The sequence below is a fragment of the Hemicordylus capensis genome, chromosome 1 (assembly GCF_027244095.1).
Source record: "Hemicordylus capensis ecotype Gifberg chromosome 1, rHemCap1.1.pri, whole genome shotgun sequence".
Lineage (NCBI taxonomy): Eukaryota > Metazoa > Chordata > Lepidosauria > Squamata > Cordylidae > Hemicordylus > Hemicordylus capensis.
Window position 1 is genome coordinate 272,430,985 of NC_069657.1, and position 20,706 is coordinate 272,451,690.

The window sequence follows — 20,706 nt, forward strand, 5'->3', positions numbered from 1 at the left end:
ACAAGGAGTAAAAGCATGCTTTGACTTTGTGCAAAAGCTTTGCAAATCCCACAGTTTACTGATGTCTGGAAGAGCCCTAGAATGCCATCCACTCCAGCATGGTTTGACAAGACCTTTGGAATACTGATCATGGTGTGTAAAACAATGTGATGGTCCATTACAGTGAGAAGGTTGCAGGCAGAGACAAGGCAAAGGCAAGGTTGAACATTCTGCTGTTAGATATTTGGAAACAAATATTAGGTGTGAAACATCCCCACAGAACCTGAAATACTGGGGTTTATTCTGCCATTATGAGAAAGAATATTGTCTAATATACTTTCAATTGAATAACAAAACCTTGGTTCATATGGCAAATACTTTATTGGGTCAGTTTGTCCTGCTAAATTCATTTGCCCATTTTTCTCTGATTGTAACCGGCAGTTCTGGTCTCCCTCTTTTTTCTCATCGCATTTCACCATACACACGTAAATCCAAAATGCTACTGCCAAATGCATCTTGGTCCGTTCTTCTGTCTCAAAACCCTTCTCCTTTGCTTGATTCCCATACTCACTTGCTTATCTATGTATTTGTTTCTCCTAGGCATACCCGTCGTTAATCACATGCATGGCAGCTCTCGTAAGGAGCTGCCGGCTTAGCGATGGGACGCGGAGAAAATGGCCACTGGGATGAGGAGGAGGCAGCAGAGGGCCCGGCCCAGCTGCCAGAGTGAGGAGGTGGCTGCGGGCCCAGCTGGGCCACCGGGGTGAGGAGTGGGCAGGCCCGGCCTGGCCGCTGGGGTGAGAAGAGGGTGGTGGCGGGCCCAGCTTGGCCGCCAGGGTGAGGAGGCAGATGGGCTGCCAGGAGGCGGCGGGCCTGGTCGCCGGGATGAGGAGACAGCAGCAGGAGGGGACAGGCTGGCTTGAAAGCCGGCCAGAAACCGCAGGCGAGGAGGGGGAGAAATGGGCCGGGCGGGCTGTCAGAGGCGCAGATGCTCTGTGTCCGTCCTAGCTAGTTTTATTTATCAGCTTTTGAAGCTCCTAGAACATTTCCAAAACACTCCCTAACTTGGGCCTCCAACGCATCTGCCTACTTTCTCAACCTAACATTCCTGCTGACTGTTCTCTTGGGATCGTAGGTCTCCAGCAAAGAAAATAAATCCTGATCCCATAGCTGAGGCATAAGGCAAGCGACCCACAAGCTCTCGTGTCATGCTTTTCTACTGCAGAAGAAAACTCCCATCAGGAAGATCTTTGGAATAACAGATGTAGGTGTGTATGTAGTGGCAGGAGTTAGGCTGAAGCCAAACTATGTATCATACATGTTGTGTCTTTGATAGAGAGTGACAGCATTGTGGCTTTCATGAAAAAGATCTGGCTACTGCACTTTGTATCTGAATTATTAACATGTCAAAACAGGTGTAGATGAGGTATCGATGTCCTGATACCAATATGATATTGGGCCCTTGTGTACATTGATGGTCAGGCCAGTTCTATGGTCCCACCATGACAGCATTATGTTAATCTATCATAATCATGAACTTATGAACTCCCAGCAGAAATCAGAAAGCAAAAACACTACCAATAGAAATCAAAAGATACACTACCAGTATCAGAGGTTACACAGCAACTCACACAGCTTCCCTAGCAACTCAGCTCCACACACACACCAATTATGATATTGCACAGATGAAGCCCCTTCATTTTTCTATGCAGGGAAGGCATCAGTCAAGGCATCCTGGTGGTAGATGATTTAATGGAAATCATCCCACTTACCCACAGTGCACAGCTGCATTGTCAGGAAGAGGCTCCTTTGTCACAGGCCACTGTGATACAATGGTTAGGAAGTCAATCACTGACACCTGCAGCAACAAGCTTGGGGCTTCCCTCAGACAGAGCTTTGAACCCCCTGGCACTGGCAGCCTACAAACAGGTATTTTGACTGGGCCCAACATGGAAGGAAGGAGTATCATTCCAAGAAGTGCCTTTACAACTAGTTCATTCCACAGTCCAATAGACAGGAAGGCTTCGCACAGAATCCACACAAGTTCCTTCCCTTAGGAGATGGGTTGAAGTTTTCTAGCAGTACTATGGCAATGTTGATGGCAATGTTGATAAACCATGTGATGGGGCCTTTGTGAACATGATCATCAGCATAATCATTCAGGGGTGGCTCTTCCATGATGCAGGGTAAGGTGGCTGCATCAGGTGCAGATAGGAAGTGAGGAACAGGGGGCAGCGAACACCACATCCTGCCACCATGGGCACCATCCCACAGGCCTACCTGCTACTACCATTTTTCCTCTCCCTGTTGGGGCATGCTATTCATTTTCCCTTCCTTGCTGCAGTTGGGCACATCTTTTGTTGCCCCACCATGCAGACTAGGAATGTCACTACTGCCACTGCCTGGCTTGGTAAAATAGTCTGAGAGAGCCCAGATGCCTCTGCTGCATGACCTGAGCAAGCTAAGGGGTGTATGTGTGCGTGCTGGATGATGGAGGAAGGACTTTTGGCCTGTCTTGTAATGGAGCTTTGGGATATGTCTTGTAAGGCATGCTTGCGACCACAAGACCAGCTTTCCTCTCCTAAAAAGATCTCAAGTACAGAGCCAGGAAAGATCTTCGGGCCGATCTGGGAAGAGCAACTAGGCTCCAAGTTCCTTCCCTGGCAGCATCTCCAACGAGATAGGGTTGTACCCTGAAAACCAGGTGCTGGTGGGGGAAAAGCAGAGGGAGGGATAAGTGCACCCTCCCCTCCCCTTAAATTGCAACCCCCCACCACCATCGAGCCACCTGGTGTGGCTCCGTGCACATCCCAACCCCACACTGGCTGATTTCCCCCAGGCCCTGCACCTCATCAGGACTCTCTAAGGACACCCCTGTGCTGAGAGATCCAGTAGAACCAACAGAGACACACCCAGTTGTGGTTTAGGTCACAGGGTGACCAAGCCAGTTCTGGTCATGAACCCCTGGATGGAAACCAGATTGAAATGGATCTACATAATCTATATCATCTGAGACGGTCTGTAGTTGAGACAGTCCCGCTCGCCCTGTCACTTTGCCCAAATGGGGATATTAGAAAATGGTGAATAATTTTCCAGGCTAGAGGGCACCAGGGAAGGCTTCTTCAATAGTGGTCCCACTACCACTTCCTTGTTAAGTGCTGGTATATGGTTATCAGCAGTTACGTGAGTTGTCAGTGGTTGTCAGAGCCCCTGGTGGTGCAGTGGTAAAACTGCCGCCCTGTAACCAGAAGGTTACAAGTTCGATCCTGACCAGGGGCTCAAGGTTGACTCAGCCTTCCATCCTTCCGAGGTCGGTAAAATGAGTACCCAAAATGTTGGGGGCAATATGCTAAATCATTGTAAACCGCTTAGAGAGCTTCAGCTATAGAGCGGTATATAAATGTAAGTGCTATTGCTATTGCTATTGCTATTATAGTGTGCACGCAAAGTAATTTAAAAGGCATAGTTTGGAAACATCCATTAAATATCCTTTTTCCTCAATTAATACCAATGTTTGCACCAAATTTCAGTTTCTGATATACTGATTTAGTCCCGACAAAGATATCGTTCTGCTCAGATGTAGGGAAGTGCACAGATAATTGCTGGTCTCCGTGACAGCAGTGGATATTTTTGCTCTCAGTGCATTCATGTGAACGTTAAATCAGTTCACGTCCTTTTCAGTTGGGGCAACTTCCAGAAGCAACTGCAGATGCAAAGTGAATTTTCTTAAGAATGTGGGGTGAAGCTTATAACGAACCAAAGGGAAATAAAAGAGGATACCGCTGAAAATGAATAGGATGACATACAGGAACTCAATCTGGGGCTGATCTATGATGGGTGCCAGCACGAGGTAGATAGATGCCACCAAAAAAAGTATTGGAATGATGATTGGTACCTGTGTAAACAGAACACATGTTTGTGGAAGCCATATATGAATATGAATACCAATACAAATATAATTAGGGAAGAGTGGGAACCTCGTCAAAAATATTTCTAGCTTTCCACACATCTGACCATAAAAGTCATATAGCTTCATGCATGACGGAAGATGAAATGGTCTATCACAGCAGATTAAAGTCAACATTTCCAATTTGAAAACCTGATGGTGGTTTTAAATAAAATCAGACTCCCTCAGCCCCTCTCCACTGACTGCCAATCCAGCAAGCAAGAGCTCTAAAGCTAGTTGGAAGGGATTAATCTTCCCGGCCAGCTGCAGGGATGTAGCAGTGTTGGAGTGGGCCTTGGAGTATGAAGTGAAGATGGGCTCCATCCCCACAGGGGCCCTTGCCTTCTTCCTGCCTTCCGACCCACCTCTTTGCTGCAGAAGAACAGTAAAGGACATGGTGAAAAACAAAACATTCTTGGCATGCTCTTTCTCACCCAGATACTGGCATATTAAGTATATCTATTCATGTACATAACTGACATGTCACATATGTGTCCATGAATAAAGAAGTGGTGTCTAGCTATGCAACTGTACACTTCAGAATAGGGTTTATAGGGAAAGGCTTAACATGTAACAGCAAGAGAGAGGGCATGCCCTCAACTCCTGCTGTAGGCTTCCAGTGGCATCTGGTGGGCCACTGTGTGAAACTGGATGCTAGACTAAATGGGCCTTCTTGGGCCTGATCCAGCAGGGCTGTTCTTATGTCAAAAAGAAACACCTTAAAAGAAGGTGCAGCCTATGAAATAGATGTTAAATTCTTGCAGGCTAAATTGAAATAAACTCTTTATTTAAAGTATATTAAGGTCTTAAATATGTTTCTGTACAACCAAGAAAACAGTGATTGTCTTTTGTTTGTTTGTTTGTTTGTTTGTTTGTTTTTTAAGACTCACTTTGTAGGAACTTGGCAATTCTGGTTTTTTGATCTTTAAATACAGGAGACCAGCAATAGTTGTCCCATAGAAAAGCCAAGCTGTAAAACTGTAGAGAAATAACCATAGAAACATCTTGTCAGTGGTGGATCATGCAGTACCTGCTTTCATAATAAACATTCTTAGTAATAAAAGATCACAAATACTGAGTGCCAGAAAGCCTTTTAAAGCTCCTGCAGTAGATATGAGTCATGTATATCCACATTCAAAATGCACTGAGACAAGCTATTAGAATTTTTTCATATTGCTAACTGATCTATTCTGTTAAAAATGATTAATTTTAATTAATGTATTATTATTGTTGTTGATGTTACTATTGTTATTTAATTTATATACTGCCTGATTCTGAGGGTCTAGGCAATTCTCAACAGTAAATATAATAAAAACACAATAAAACAATTCAAACAAGAATGAATTAAAACAATTTAAAACGAAGATTACTAAAAGCCAGGCTAAAAAATGTGTCTTAAGGGCTCTTTTAAAGACTATCAAGATGTTAAGCCTTGAATATCTATAGCGAGTGCATTCCATAGCCCAGGAGTGACTAATGAGAAGACCCGCTTCCGAGTCGAGCTGGCGGTATCCAGAGATGGACCTCTCTCGATTACCTTAATGTGGAGTGAGGATCATGCAGAAGGCAGCGCGCTCTCCCAGGTAACCCGGGAGAGCCAGGTTATTATTGCCTGATTAGCTGCACCTGCAGGGATTAATTACTCCAGCCAAGTCTTGGAATCTATCGTGAGAGTGGAGATTCTGGGTTTCTGGGGCTTAAAAGGAGGGAGGTGTGCCAGGAGAGAAAGAAGGAAGACTAGAGGGGGCAAGGTAAGAAGAGGCTTGGACTTTGCCAGCTGGTCTCCTCCATTTCGGACTGAGAGATTGATTACTGCCTCTCACCCCTCCTGCCCGGCCAGATTATCAGCCTTGCTCTGCTCCCGCTCAGCTCCCTTTGTTGGAGCTGTGGCCTTCTGTTCCTGATTGCATGATTAGCTGCACCTGAGGGCATTAATGACCATCAGCCAAGTCTCTGAGTCTTTCATGAGAGGGGAGGTGCTGGGTCTCGGGGGCTTAAGAGGAAGGAGGCATGCCAGAGGTGCAGCCAGCAGTAGGCAGTCACCACCAAAGGGGGCTGGCCTTTGGCACCAGGCCTTCTGTGTGGGACTGGGGCAGAGTATGTTCTTTTGTGGTGGTTTTAGAAGCAGAAGCTGTTGTTTTTATAACTTCTTTGTCTGAGCCTTGGGTGAGATTATTTTACCATGTGTCTAGGTTTGTCTGGAGATGGGAAGACAGGGTGTGTGTTCATTGATTATGGGGCAACTATCTGGTGGTGGTTGGAAAGAGAAGAAGTAATGGCAGGCCATTACCGGGGAAAGGAAATCAGAAATCTAACAGCTCTTTCCCTTTCCTGCTGTCCTGCCAGCTCTTTGACCTCAGGGAGCAGTGCCAACTATGCACAGAGCCTCACCTTGCTCCTCTGTAAAGCCAGGTCAGATCAGAAAAAACAGGTTCCACTCCTATCTCTTGGGCAGATTCCAGATGGTGTCCCTTGGAGACTGCTGCTCTTCAAAACATGAACTTTTATATGGTGTCCCCCAGGGATCCATACTGGTTTTGAAAATTCTATAAGACATGCAATAGATGCATATGCAACCCAAAATGATCCTCATTCAGTAAAAACCTGTTGCGATCAGTTTTTTTCTTACATCTATAACAAATGATTACTAGAATGTTGAAGGAAAAAAGGTACAAATTCATCATCAATATACCCCAGAGAAATAGAACTGTAGCGGGGGTGGGGGAGGTGGAATAATGATACTCAAATCGAAGCTGACAAAACAGTATTATAGAGGAACAATGAAAATACTAAATGTACAAACCTGAAAAGGTTCACTATCTGACTAAAACTTCCGGGTATAATCATAATTAAGGACACCACAGATGTAAATATCAGAGCAGGGGAAGGTGTGAGACATTGTACATGAGCCATCGATAGAATATCTGGCTGAAAATCAAGACATAAATCAGAAGACAGTCATAATGGATGGGTGGTGTAGAAATAAAATGAAATAAATGAATGAATCAATGAATCAATGAATAACCCATGTTGGTCATTTTTCACTTTGACTTCATTGGAGCATTCTCCCAAGACACAGAAGACTTTAATGAGCATGTGTAATGATCAGGCAGTAACAGCCTTTCCTGTCCTGTAAAGAGTGAACCGGAAGTGTACCCTGTCCTGACTGACTGGCTAGGGATCAGCCACCCAGCACATGGTGGGTGGGACCTAGAGGGCCATGAGGCAGGAAGAGAAGCATGTCTTTGTTTAGAAGCAGCTAGGTGGGAGGTGAGAGAGGACAGGTGGAAGGCTTCATGAGGAGCAATGGAATTTTGCTGCTTCATGGTCAACAGCTAGCCTGGAGAATTGTCGTATGGAAGGACATCTGCACATCCTTGAGAGACAGAATTGCAGGAAGCTTGAATTTTCTCCTGGAGTTTGTGGTGAGTTCAAGGGGGAAGGAAGCCAGGGCTTCTGGAAATTTAGTCTAGGGAACTGTTTGCTAGTCAGTGTCAGAAACTTATCTTTCTTTTTGTGTACTGTGCTTATCCCTGCTATTGTTCTAAGTTTGTCTGTCTGTAATGTAACTAAGCTCAGAAATGCTGAGCCTGCACCCAACTAACCAACAGGGAGTTGTGAATGACTCTGTAAACTGTAAAAAGGGCTTTTGGATTTTCCTACATCTCTACTCCTGGCAACACAGGGGTGCTTTTTGAAATACAGTAGTCCCTCGACCTACGAACTACTCGACAACCAACGTTTTCGACTTACGAATGACAAAAAAGACCGGAAGTCGTTGGCGGTTTAGATTTGGCTTCCTCGACTTACGAATTATTAGATGCGGTTTCCTCGACTTACTAATGTTTCCAGACCTCCGTGGGTGCGCTTTTCGACCTACGAAAATTTCGACTTACGAACGTCCATTCGGAACGGATTAACTACGTAAGTCGAGGGACCACTGTAGTCTTGCAACTGCTGGGTGTTTCTTTTACCTGTAACTAAAAGCTGAGAGAGCCTCAGATGGAAACTGTCTGTAGTATTTTGAATAAAGTTTTTCTAAAATCTTTTTGTTCTTTGCATTTTACCTGCCTCTGAGTGGATTTTTAACTCAGGAAAGGGGATTTTACTCTGGTGCAACACGTCTCAAGAATGATTGCTCAGCAACTCTACCAAGTACTCTCACCACGTGTAAGCTGCACGTGGAGTGTTTTTGTACTTTTCCAATAAGAAGAGAAGGAGAATCTCCATGGAATTCCACCCTAATCACAGCAGTGGCGGGGGGGGGGGGACGCGACACATACAAAACTGTATGAATGTACAGTTATTACATGTTATGTTCCATGCATGTACAGTAACATACTTCCGATCTGTATCCTGCACTTAAGGGGGGCTATCCCCAAGTTCATTTTTAACAATGCATGTACACAGAGCCATGCACATGTATGCAGATACCTGTACACCTGTACAATGCCAATATCTCTGCAGGGCTACTATGGCCCTCCAATGCTTGTTTCTATATTAATAATTAAATTAGTCTTGGAGAGCTGCTACTAATACTGAGCTAGATGCAACACTGGTATAAGACAACTCCTAATGTTCCTAAATGATTAAGTGTGGGCATAGATGGTTAGAGATCCAGTAGTCCTCCCGTTGAGTAAATCTTGATTTTAAGCTAATTTAGTTGCTTTAGTTAAATCAGTTTATATAATCCCAGTTGGATTGCCAAATTGATTTATGGATGATCAGGCTGTAAACACAAGTGGCCAGCCTATGGCAAACATGCCACAAGTGGCACAGGCAGCCGAGCTTGGTGGCACACAGAGGTGGGGGCAGGAGCTCCGGAGTCCAGTCATGGCATTCCAGCCTGCCTCTCTGTGCTGCAGGCTGCTCTTTGGCTTGGCTGACTAGAAGCAAAACCACACCAGGCCACAAGGGGGTGCCATATCACATGAGTGCACCAGAGTACCAGAATATCATCCTTTTAGATTCAGGTAGTAAGTAGCACACTTGACAAAAAAAATTGGCCACCACTTACAAAAGTTAACCCTCTTTCAAAAGAGGAAATGGGACTTAATACCAGTAGCACGGACAAAGAAAAGGAACAACTATAAAATAAAAATAAAAATCGCAGTGACAGTTTATCTTCCAATCTCCCCAGCTCACAAAACACTCCAGGTTTTTCAGTCATGTAAAAATAAGTGTGGCATACATTAAAATAATAGTGACATTAAAAGGTGCTGCCTTATACTTTTTTTGATCCATATTTTTCATGTCATAGTATAAGTCACACAACCCATCAATCAATCAATCAATCAATCAATCAATCAATCAATCAATCAGGTCAGGAGCTGTCTTAACTGGTAGGGAAGCAGTCACATGAGTCTACAAAGAGCCATACATGCATATAATAGTAAGAGACTGACTTGACTCCCATAGGATTACAGTGGATGTAAGAGATCAATGATCATTGTCTTAAGTCGCACACATGCTAATGGCTTCCAAGCCCTCACCATATGGCCTTCCCTTGCTGCGATATAGCACATGCGGCCCCCACTGAAGAACGTTCCATTTGCTGACCCAAATGAAGACAGTGCCACGGCCAAGGAGATCAACCATACCCAGTTGCCCAGAACTTTGTTCCTAAAGAGGGGAAATAGGAGAGAATTATGGCAAGATGGCTGAGAACGTAAACCAGCCTTGTTTTGTTAAGTCACACTTAATTAAGGAGTTGGTGTTGCTAGAAAGGTGGTCCATTGCTTTAGTTCTATGCCTAGAATTGTGCACCTTTACACTCGGATCAACGTTCTGCCAAAGGGCGGAAGTGACTGGAGATCCTTGAGTTTCACTAGGAGAGTCAGGAAGGCAAGATCTCCCTGAAGGTTTAGTGAGCAGCTGTCCCACCTGAGACTGCAGGTAGCTCCCTGGGTCCTTACCATCTTCTAGAGCAGGGCTGCTCAACTTTGGCCCTCCTGTAGATGTTGGCCTACAACTCCCATAATCCTTGGGTTTTGACCCCTGTGGCTGGGGATTATGGGAGTTGTAGTCCAAAAACACCTGGGAGACCAAAGTTGAGTATGCCTGTTCTAGAGCATAGTTTCCCAACATGCTGTACACAAACCCCTTATGCAAGGCACAAGCAGGTGGTACAGGATGGAGCGAGGGGGGAAAGAAGTCCAGCAAGGAGGATGGAGAGAGGAGTGCCTGTTTGCCTTTCCTGCTTGGTCTACTGCTGGTTACTGTCTGGAATTAGTCTTGCTCTCTTCTTTTGTCTCTCTCATGCCCTCTTTTCCAGTTTTTCAATCCTGGCCCCTCTTCTCTCAAAATGATGGCAAAACGCTTGGCACACTGTGCAGTGCACAGCACTTTATCTTTCAGAGTAATAATTTGGCATGCTGTGCTTTGAATGGCACTGGCCTCAGCCCTCCTGGCTTTGGCCAATATCACCTCTAGCCCAGATACATGCTCAGGTTGTGCACGCTGGAGCAGAAGGTGACAACCCTTCCCACACTAGATTGGACATCTGTCATATCATAGCCCTAGATACACAATCTTTCTTCCAACATATGGCACACATTACTGTAAAGACAAAATGTGTCTTTACACTGTGATCCTCTCCCAGTGTGACACCCCCTCCCCAGAAATTAGGGGGTGTTTGCTCTTTAAAAGATTGAGAAACACTATTCTAGAGGAGTCAAGTGGGCAGGTTCTGCCTGGCCATTTAATAGACAGTTTAGGCTGGTGAATAACAACAACAACAACAACTTATGTTAATTAAAGCAAGAGGAACAAACATTATTCACTTGAATAATGACCAATTTAAAAGATGTATTCAAGAAACAAACAAATGCATAAAAAGATGTCTTCTACATCTTCTTGGGTAGGTCATTCAGATTTCCCTTTCACTAGTCTTGTACTGGTTTATTCCCCACTTCAAGCCTGACAAAGATGATTTCATCTTTACATGTATTAAAACACATCCTAACATTTTGTTTTCTCTGTTCCTCAACTAGTTGTGCCAATACTGCAACTGGGAGATAAGAGACAAGAGAGCTGACCCCACTTTGCACCTCACTGGTGGTCAATTGTTTTAAAGAAAGGTCACCTTCCCTAGATAACATCTAGATAGACATTTAACTTTCAATACAAAAGGCTGCATCTCTGGCGTGTGGAGCCATCATTCAGTCTACAGACACATTTTGTCTCTAGAAATTGCTCTCAGAGATCAGATCTAAAGGCTGGGCTTCCTGTTCAGCACTCGTCTTGATACTGGTAATCCTAGCCCTATATGCTCTGAAGGAAGTCCCACTGATTTCATAGAAGCATAGAATTTTAGAGTTGGAAGGGAACCCAGAGGTTTTGCAGTTCAGCCCTGTTTGTAAAAGAATTTGTTACAGCATCTCTGACAGACAGCCGTCCAACCGTATATTTCTAACCAGGGGATCCTGAACATGTGTACTGACAATATTGAAACTTACCTTCAAACAATAGATTTAGGATAGGTGTGCAAGAAATCATGTTGATAATCCCAGCCCAAGAAAGCATTTTGTACTTGCGTTAGGAGTGTATAATGTAGGGGCATAGCTATAATTGAGCAGATGGGTTCAAAGAACCAGACCCCCCCTTCCATTTCCACCCCTCCCTATTTTCTTCATTACCTACCTCACTCTGAGGGGCCGTTGGGGAGAAGGGCGGACACAGGCCCCTTGCCTGCTAGCTACGCCCCGGTATAATGGTGATATGTTGTAACCCCTGCTAACTGGGCAAAGAGACGCCTTTTTAATGTGGTGATTATCTTTATTTAGCAGGGGGAGAGTAAGTGGCCAGCTGGTGGCATGGTGTGTACCTGCCACACCAAAAAAATGCTCTTTCCTCCCCAGCCTCACTGACTGTTTTCACTTAACATTTTATAACCTGCCTCCCTTGACTTCTGCAATCCCACCCCCCAAATTTTGAGGCTGGCTACAGGCCTGACTGACCCTATCCACCCCCCAGCACAGTACCTCCAGTGACTGTTGCTGACATCTATCTTACATTTCCTTTTAGACTGTGGGCCCTTTGGGGACAGGGATCCATCTTATATATTTATTTGTTGTTTCTCTATGTAAACCACTTTGGAAACTTTAGTTGAAAAGCAGTATATACACTGATGTTGTTGTTGTCCCCCCCCCCAATGGTGCTAGGGATAGTATTCTGCCACTTACTGTAAATAAAATAAAACTATGTTTGTATATCTTCTGTATAGCTCTTATGGCCTATCAGGCGTTCCATATTATCAGCCCACCCCAACTCGTGAATTTCACAGCTGTTTAGGCTTTTTGCGCTTTTGAACTACACAGAGTGAAAGTGGCCGATTGCCAAGTGGGTGCCCTACAACCGGCTGGTGACATGACAACAATGAAAAGATCTTATTGTCAGCCAAAGTCTCATTTCATGTATACAAATAGGTGCTCAACTTGATAAGTAAATAAGGAGCAGCAAAAATACAAAAACTAAACTAAAACAAAAAACAAAGAAGCCCTGCTCTACGCCTACTCTGAGAACAAAAGGGCACAGCAAGCATCATGTTACAGTTGCTAATGTTACACTTCCTGATGTGTCCATGACCTCCCACTCCTCCATCTGCTCCAGGAGATAAGCCCTTCTGCTGGAAGTACCATCTGGTAGTCCCCTCCCCTCCCTGCTCTGCTGTCTTGCCCTGGCTCGGCACACAGGAACGAAAAGGTTAATCAGGCACAAGAAGGAGCAGGGCTTTTAAGGGGGGGAGGGGAGGAGAATAGTGGCAGAGGAAAAGCCCTAACAAATAATTCAGTAATCCGGGGTGATAGGCAAGGAAGTGCAAAGAAAGGTCATTGTGACACAGTAGTTCAATAGGATCTGCCACTTGTCTCAGTAGGCTGAGAGGAGAGGAGAGCTGGTCTTGTGGTGGCAAGCATGACTTGTCCCCTTAGCTAAGCAGGGTCCAACCTGGTTGCATATGAATGGGAGACTTGATGTGTGAGCACTGGAAGATATTCCGCTCAGGGGATGGAGCCGCTCTGGGAAGAGGAGAAGGTTCCAAGTTCCTGCCCTGGCATCTCCAAGATAGGGTTGAGAGAGAGAGATTCCTGCCTGCAACCTTGGAGAAGCCGCTGCCAGTCTGTGAAGACAATACTGAGCTAGATAGACCAATGGTCTGACTTGGTATATGGCAGCTTCCTATGTTCCTAGGCTGATACTGATCTTTTCATCTTGAGCTGTCAAGCACGTGAAGGTGTATTTATATAAATACGGTAAAATAAAGGGGTGGGCTTCCTATTCAATCCCAGCACAGCATCCTCTTAGTGACTATAACTTGCTGGTGTCTACCTTTTGTTTCTTTCTAGACTATGAGCCCTTTGGGGACAGGGGATCATTTTCTTATTCTTTTTCTATGTAAAGTGCTTTGAAAACTCTTTGTTGGAAGCAGTATATAACTTTAATTAATAATAATAACAAATAAATAATGATTAATAATAATTATAATAATAATAATTCATGTATGTATGCATGCATGCATTTAGTTTCTATTACACCTTTTGATTCAGAAGGATCTCCAAGACAGGTTGCACCAAATAATAAGAAAGAACCATATTAGGGCAGTCTCTATTCCCTCCGTCATGTTGCATTGCTCTGGGATAGCATATCCTCTTCCGAAGAACCCAGTCCTTACTAAGTCATTGTGGCTGTTAACATACTAAAATGTTCCTTTGCAAATGAGAGTGTTTAGTTTTTTATTCAAAACTCTAAGCAACATTATTTATCTATTAATTTGCTTATTACTAAGATAACATATTCTACCTTTCCTTCTCCAAAGAGCTGAAAGAGAGGAGAGCTGGTTTTGTGGTAGCAAGCACGACTTGTCCCCTTAGCCAAGCAGGGTCTGCCCTGGTTGCATATGAATGGGAGACTAGAAGTGTGAGCACTGCAAGATATTCCGCTCAGGGAATGGAGCCACAATTCTGGGAAGAGCAGAAGGTTCCAAGTTCCTTCCCTGGCTTCTCCAAGATAGGCTTGAGAGAGACTCCCACCTGCAACCTTGCAAAAGCCGCTGCCAGTCTGCGAAGACAATACCGAGCTAGATAGACCAATGGTCTGACTCAGTATATTGCAGCTTCCTATGTTACTATGTTGTTCCTATGTCCCATTAGCTAAGCAGGGTCCACCCTGGTTGCATTTGAATAGGAGACCACATGTGAGCACTGTAAGATATTCCCTTGAGGGGATGAAGCCGCTCTGGGAAGAGAAGAAGGTTTCAAGTTCCCTCCCTGGCTTCTCCAAGATAGGGCTGAGAAAGATTCCTGCCTGCAACCTTGGAGAAGCCACTGCCAGTCTGTGTAGACTATACCAAGCGAGATAGACCAATGGTCTGACTCAGTAGAAGGCAGCTTCCTATGTTCCTATGTTCCAAACAGGAGGTGTTCAAAATGACTTACAAATCTAAAACCATAAAACATACAGTATAAGGCATGTGGGATAATATGCAAATTGAACCCTGCCTTTGGCTGAGGTGTGCCTAAAATTAACATCTCTGGGCCTGCTGATGCCTAGTGATTAACTTTATTTGATAGCTCTCTGTATGGTAGGATATGTTCCTATATCTTTTAAATCTCACTCAACATAATGGTCTCATCTCATCTCCCCTACACACACCCATGTTTGCAGCAGCAGCAGCAGCAACAACACCTTCACTGCACAATTTGTATATTTGCTGAAGTAGGCTCTTCCTTTAAAAAACTAAACACGTCATATCACTGTTCAGGCTTCTAAGTGACACAGGACACTTGGTTGTTTTTGCAACAATAAGCTAACATCACTACTGTTCTGGAATTGACTGGTGTTGTCATACCAACTCTCCATTTATTGTTATTACATATATCTCTGTCCAGGATTGTAAGACACCTGGAATCTGGCTTTAGGCTTCTTCTGCCTGCTGAAGAAATTCAGACTGATATCAAAAACGGACATGTAAGAGTTGGGTCGCTCGAGCTCCCAAACTCATTTTGCCTGGTGAAGAGTTCAAGGAAATTAAAAAAAGCCCTTACAATATCTAATCTATCTAATTGTCAGGAGCAGCCCAAGGTACTGCAGCTCCTGAGATAAAGTAGGAAATGCTGAGACTGTTCTCATGAGCAGCCAAGACCAGGCTAGGGCAGCTAAGCCCTTGGTTGCTGGTGGGAACCACTAGGAGGCATGCAGCTCCCGGCTGCGCCTCCGAGACAAACCCGGCTAAGAAGCCAGGCTCTTAAATGAGGTTCAGGGAACGAGCACTCCCTTAACCCCATTTCAATGACCATGTGCCAGCACTGGCTACTGTCAGCTGGTGCTGAAACACTGAGGGGCGCCTGCTAGTCACTGGGGGGGATCCTCGCAATGTACCGTGCACTCACGTGGTGCATTGTGGGATTTCTGGGGGTTGGGATGAGTCCCGGTCTCAGAGCATCCCCACCTGCTCCATGCTGCACAGAGCAGGGTTGATTGTGTGGGAGTGCAGAGTACGCTCTGCTCCCACCAGGAGAACGATGACGGCCGGGGGGGGGGGGAGGCAAGGCTGGGGAAGCCTTCCCCCCACCACTCACCCAGTAGGTCGTGTGAAGTCCCAGGTCATCTTGTCCCAGGACCCTGGTGGGGGCTAGACCCCCGTTCAGATCCAACTCTTGCAAGCTCTGAAAATATGCATGGGAAGCACAGTAGGTAGTGAGGAGGGAAGACTGTCAGCAGCCTCCTCTCCTCTCCTCTCCATGTGCTTCTTGCAAAATTTGCAAGGAGTATGAGGAGAGGCACTCCCTTCCCAAGTTTGCAAGGGTCAGACAGATCCCCCAAAGCTGCTCCAATGGTGACCATAGGGGGCATCTTGTTACCCTTACAGTGTCCCCCCCCAATAAACTGCCACCAGAGGCAACGGCCTCCCCCCTTGCTTGATGAAAGGCAACCATCCCTGATAGTTGTACATGCCTTTGCTCCACCATACATGCTTTAAAAAATAACCTCAATATGACAAAATAAAAACATATGTGAGGTTGGGTGACCCAAGCAAACCATGATAGGAACATAGGAAGCTGCCAGATACTGAGTCAGACCATTGGTCTATCTAGCTCAGTATTGTCTTCACAGACTGGCAGCGGCTTCTCCACAGTTGCAGGCAGGAATCTCTCTCAGCCCTATCTTGGAGAAGCCAGGGAGGGAACTTGAAACCTTCTTCTCTTCCCAGAGTGGCTCCATCCCCTGAGCGGAATATCTTCCAGTGCTCACACTTCTAGTCTCCCTTTCATATGCAACCAGGTTAGACCCTGCTTAGCTAAGGGGACAAGTCATGCTTGTGTTGCTACCACAAGACCAGCTCTCCACTCTAAGGAATCACTTTGATATGTGTCTCCAGTTGCATTACTCAAAATGCTAGTTAGCATTTCCAGGCCCCTCTGACAACCCAGTATCTGAATTTCTTCCTGAGTTTTGTTTGAAAGAGCATACACTTGAGATATTTATGCAAATGCATATATGTCTAGTGGAGTGTATCTCTCTTGAGATTTAGAGAGGGGATGGAAATGTGAGTGAGTATTCAACTGTAGCAAGTTGAACCACCACTACCAAATGTAACCATGTGCTAAAATTATAACAATGAAGACTCAGTAATGTACAATTGTAACAGAAAAGTCACTTCCATGGAGAATTTCAAGAGGAATAGCAGCTGTGTGGCAACCAAAGAGTCTCATGCCACCTCCAAGACAGGAATGCATTAATCTTTAAGGGATTTCAAGATTCTTTGTTGTTTTTCATGCAAAACATAGAATGTAGGTGTGAAAGAACTGTACAATAGATGACCTATTGTACAATAAGTCTACAATAGGTGGCTAGGCAAATAAGCCTTTCAGAAGCATAGCTTACCCCCATGTAATTGCTACAGCACCTGAAGACAGCAGTTCAGCAGGACTCATGGCTGCAAAGTAGCTCACATTTACCAGCAGGTAAAAGCATGTAACCAGAGGAATAGCAATCATCATTGCCTTTGGCAGGTTCACCTGGAGAGAGAGGAAGGAAGGGTATGCAATAATGTGTGTGTTTATAGGCCCGCAAGACCTACCCTGCAGTTATGGTATGAGCCTTTCTCAGCATTCTATCATTATACAGTCTGAAAGTCCTATTCATTATAAATATACAGATATAGCTGCATGCCATTTCTGATAATAGAACTCTATATTTAAACTCTTTACTGAGAATTAACACAGGCATTTGTGCACACACAGGCACATGAAGTAAAAAAAAAAAAATCAGAGAATTGGGGGTTGGGGATAACCAGAAGACATGTCATACATGGGCACTAGTTAAAATAGTTATGTAGTTATGTAATATTGTATTACATATATAATATTATTAATATTACAAATATATTAAATTATATTGAACCAGTGCAAACGAGCCAACTTGCAGATGATACAAAACAGCTCCCAATATAGTATATTTTCCATGCTGTTCATTTGCAGTGGTTCAATATCATGCTGTTAATATATTTAAAACTATATATTCAGTAAGCCATTGGACCTGGCTGCATCAGAGGAAGAGGTGAAACAGTGAGGTCCCAGTGAGGACAGTGAAATCAAATGCCATTTGTCTTCTATAGTGGCCAAGTTCCTGTATCTGCTTATTTTTCTCCTCCTGTCCTACTTATATTGGGTCATACAAATGTAGGAAGCTGCCATAAACTGAGTCAGACCATTGGTCCATCTAGCTCAGTATTTGCTTCACAGACTGGCAGTGGCTTCTCCAAGGTTGCAGGTGGGAGACTCTCTCAGCCCTATCTGGAGATGCCTGGGAGGGAACTTGGAACCTTCTGCATACAAGCATGCAGGTGTTCTTCCCAGAGCAGCCTCATCCCCTAAGGCAGGGGTTGGGAACCTTGGCCCTCCAGCTGTTGTTGAACTACAACTCCCATCATCCCCAGCTTGGGATGGTGGAAGTTGTAGTTCAAAAACAGCTGGAGGGCCAAGGTTCCCCACCCCTGCCCTAAGGGGAGTATCTTACAGTGCTCACACAGGTAGTCTCTTATTCAAATGCAACCAGGGTGGGCCCTGCTTAGCAAAGAGGACAAGACTACTACAAGGCCAGCAACCCTAGTACCTATTTTATTGGATGCGACTTGGGTATTTGGAATAATAGAATTATAGAGTTGGGAGGGACCTTGGAGGTCTTCAAACTCCTGCTCAGTGCTAGAATCTGCAACAGCATCCCTGACAGGCAACTGCTAAACAGAAGAGAACCCCACTTTTAAAAGTCCCTCTTTGCTTAGTTAGCTGGGGACTATATATTATAAAAATCTCTTTATTTATTTCTCCTAGGCGTACCCATCGCTAATCCCATGTGTGGCAGCTCTCACGAGAGTTCATGAGCAGCTGCCAATTAGCAATGGGGATGGAAGAAAATAGGGATGCCGGCCGCCTGTGGGTGGCTGGGCGGCGGGAGCAGGCGGTGGCAGGCCAGCCCCGCCACTAGGAGCAGCAGGCGGCAGTGGGCCGGCCGGTGGGAACAGGTGGCGGTGGGCCAGCCCAGCCACGGGGAATGAGCGGGTGGGTGGGAGGAGGAGGTGGCGGGCCGGTTTTCTGGCTGGCCTGCCAGCCAGAAACCATGGGAGGGGGGAGAAGAAGACAGCTGCTCCCACCAGCAGGAGGCTGGTCGCCGGGAGTAGCAGGTGGCGGTGGGCTGGCCTGGCCACCAAGAATTTGGCGGGTGGGTGGGCGGGAGGAGGTGGCAGGCCAGTTTTCCAGCTGACCCACCTACCAGCCAGAAACCGCGGGTGGAAGGGAGGAGAAGCCGGGGGGGGAGTGGGTGGGGGGGGGAAGCAGGCTGGCCGGGCTGGTGGAGACTCAGCAGCTCTGTGCCTGGCTCAGCTAGTATAAAATATTAGGGATATGCACCTCCTGAGAGGCAGGGGAGTCCTTTAAGGGGCAGGGAGAGTGCCCTTACCTGCCCTGTCCCTTTCTCCCCACCGGCAGTCTCCCCAAAAGTTTTGGCGCCTCCAGTTTACCTCTGAACCAGCTCAAAGGCCCGACTTTCAAACCGGGTCGGCGCTCCAGAAAAGGAGCGTTGAACCGGTTCATGCACATCCCTAGAAAATATATACACATCAGTATGTTATCTCAGAGGCGCACCTAGATAATTTTGGATCCCCTCCAACTGCAAGTTAAGCATCACCCCCACACACACAGTATTTTTAACCCATGGGTTCTTGAGGGTACAAACAGCAACTGAACTCACAAGAATGTAAAAATATAAAAAGCAGGTATATTTATGCAAATATGCACTAGCAGAAACATTTCAACATGCAGCTTCATATATTCCCATCCCACATATTTCGCCCCCCCCTCCTCCCTCCATCTCTAAAGCACCTGGCCCAGGTCATAATCACACTTGACCACCCAGCACAGTGCAGGCCAGTGGCACAGGACCACACCACCCAAGACAGACTAAGGAGGATTTGGGGGCCCCCAGGCGGTGTGGAGGCCCTGGACTTCAGCCTGGATGTCCAGGGGTACGAGCGCCTCTGTGTTATCCATCTGTATATATAGATATATTTTAAAGAAATGGTTCACTCACTTCAGGCTTCTTAATTTCCTCAGTCACATAATTCAGGTTGTTCCATCCATCAAAAGACCAGAGTCCCTGATAAAATGCAATTCCAATCGCCCCAGCCCCCGATCTTGTATTTTGAAAGGCATTCTGGAAACTTTGAGTTTGCCCATTAGCAAGTAGAACCACTCCTCCCACCACGATGACCAGTAACGCCAATAGCTTGGCCACTGTAAATATGTTCATAAGAGAAGTGGCCAGCCTCACACTGAGACAGTTGACCAGACTTAAAAGCAGGATGCAGGCTGCAGCTGTGCATTTGACCACCACCTGTGGCGAAGAGCATCCAGGATAAAAGGGAGCCACAGCATATTCAGCAAAGCTCAAGGAGACAGCGGCCACACCGGCAGGCCTCACCACAATGACAGAGGTATATGCAAAAAGAAAAGCAGGAAGTGAGCCAAAATTCCTCAGAATGTAGATATATTCTCCTCCAGACTCTTTAATAATAGTTCCCAGTTCAGCATATGACAAGGCCCCAAAGGTGGCCAGAAGGCCACAGGCTGCCCAGATAATGAGACTACCTGCAGGGCTGCCTATGTTACGCAGTACCCACTCAGGGGACATAAAAATACCAGAGCCAATCATAGTTCCAGCAATTAATGACACAGCACTAGTCAGTCCAATTTCTCGCTTCAGTCTCAAGATTTCTGTCCTCTCGTTTAACTGGACCGTTGAACCAGGCGAGTTTGTTCTTCTTTGCCTCATGCTGGAACCAGCCAGACTTGCTGCTTTGGAGGAGTTGCAGCAACAGAAAGTGCCAGGAATAAAGCCTGCTCACAGTTTGCGTTAATGATTATAGGAAGTAAGCCAAAAAAGTGTCTTGCAATGTTTGGCTATGGTACTTGAGGCTCAAGAAGCTTTCCCTTGTAACAGCTTAACCTTTGCTGCTTGTTAGAAAAAAGTGGGTGCGGGGTGGATTGTTTCATTTTGGCCCAGAACCTGCTGACTGATTTCCTAGATGCAATCAAAGGAGAGGGTTCACTGTTTTTGGTCTCATGCAAGTTAGCAGCTTTGTACTTCATGCTTCAGGTGAGATAGGAGGCAGATAAACTGCTATTCCTGCTGTACTTTATTCTATGTGACTCATTTAAAAAAGCAGCTCAAGAAAGTTCACACCAGGTTGCCACAGTGGTTTTAATCTATGTTCTTAAGCCTCATAA

General features: G+C 45.5%; 1 protein-coding gene across 1 annotated transcript; it reads right to left on the reverse strand.

Moving 5' to 3' along the window:
* Positions 1-3,452: 3,452 nt before the first annotated feature.
* LOC128336943 (b(0,+)-type amino acid transporter 1-like) lies at positions 3,453-20,251 on the reverse strand. Its single transcript, XM_053277307.1, has 6 exons — positions 19,511-20,251; positions 16,808-16,941; positions 9,418-9,547; positions 6,729-6,853; positions 4,816-4,903; positions 3,453-3,874 (listed from the first exon to the last, which is right to left on the reverse strand). Exons 1-6 carry the CDS (start codon positions 20,249-20,251, stop codon positions 3,641-3,643), a joined length of 1,452 nt encoding a protein of 483 aa, XP_053133282.1. The 3' UTR covers positions 3,453-3,640.
* Positions 20,252-20,706: the final 455 nt, after the last annotated feature.

Excerpts from the sequence above, each read along its gene's own strand:
- LOC128336943 (XM_053277307.1), bottom strand. The coding sequence starts at position 20,251 with ATGAGGCAAAGAAGAACAAACTCGCCTGGTTCAACGGTCCAGTTAAAC. Across the intron at positions 9,548-16,807 it reads GCTGTAGCAATTACATGGGG|GAACAAAGTTCTGGGCAACT; the intron begins GTAAGCTATGCT and ends TCCCCTCTTTAG. Across the intron at positions 6,854-9,417 it reads CAGCAAGGGAAGGCCATATG|CCAGATATTCTATCGATGGC; the intron begins GTGAGGGCTTGG and ends CTTGATTTTCAG.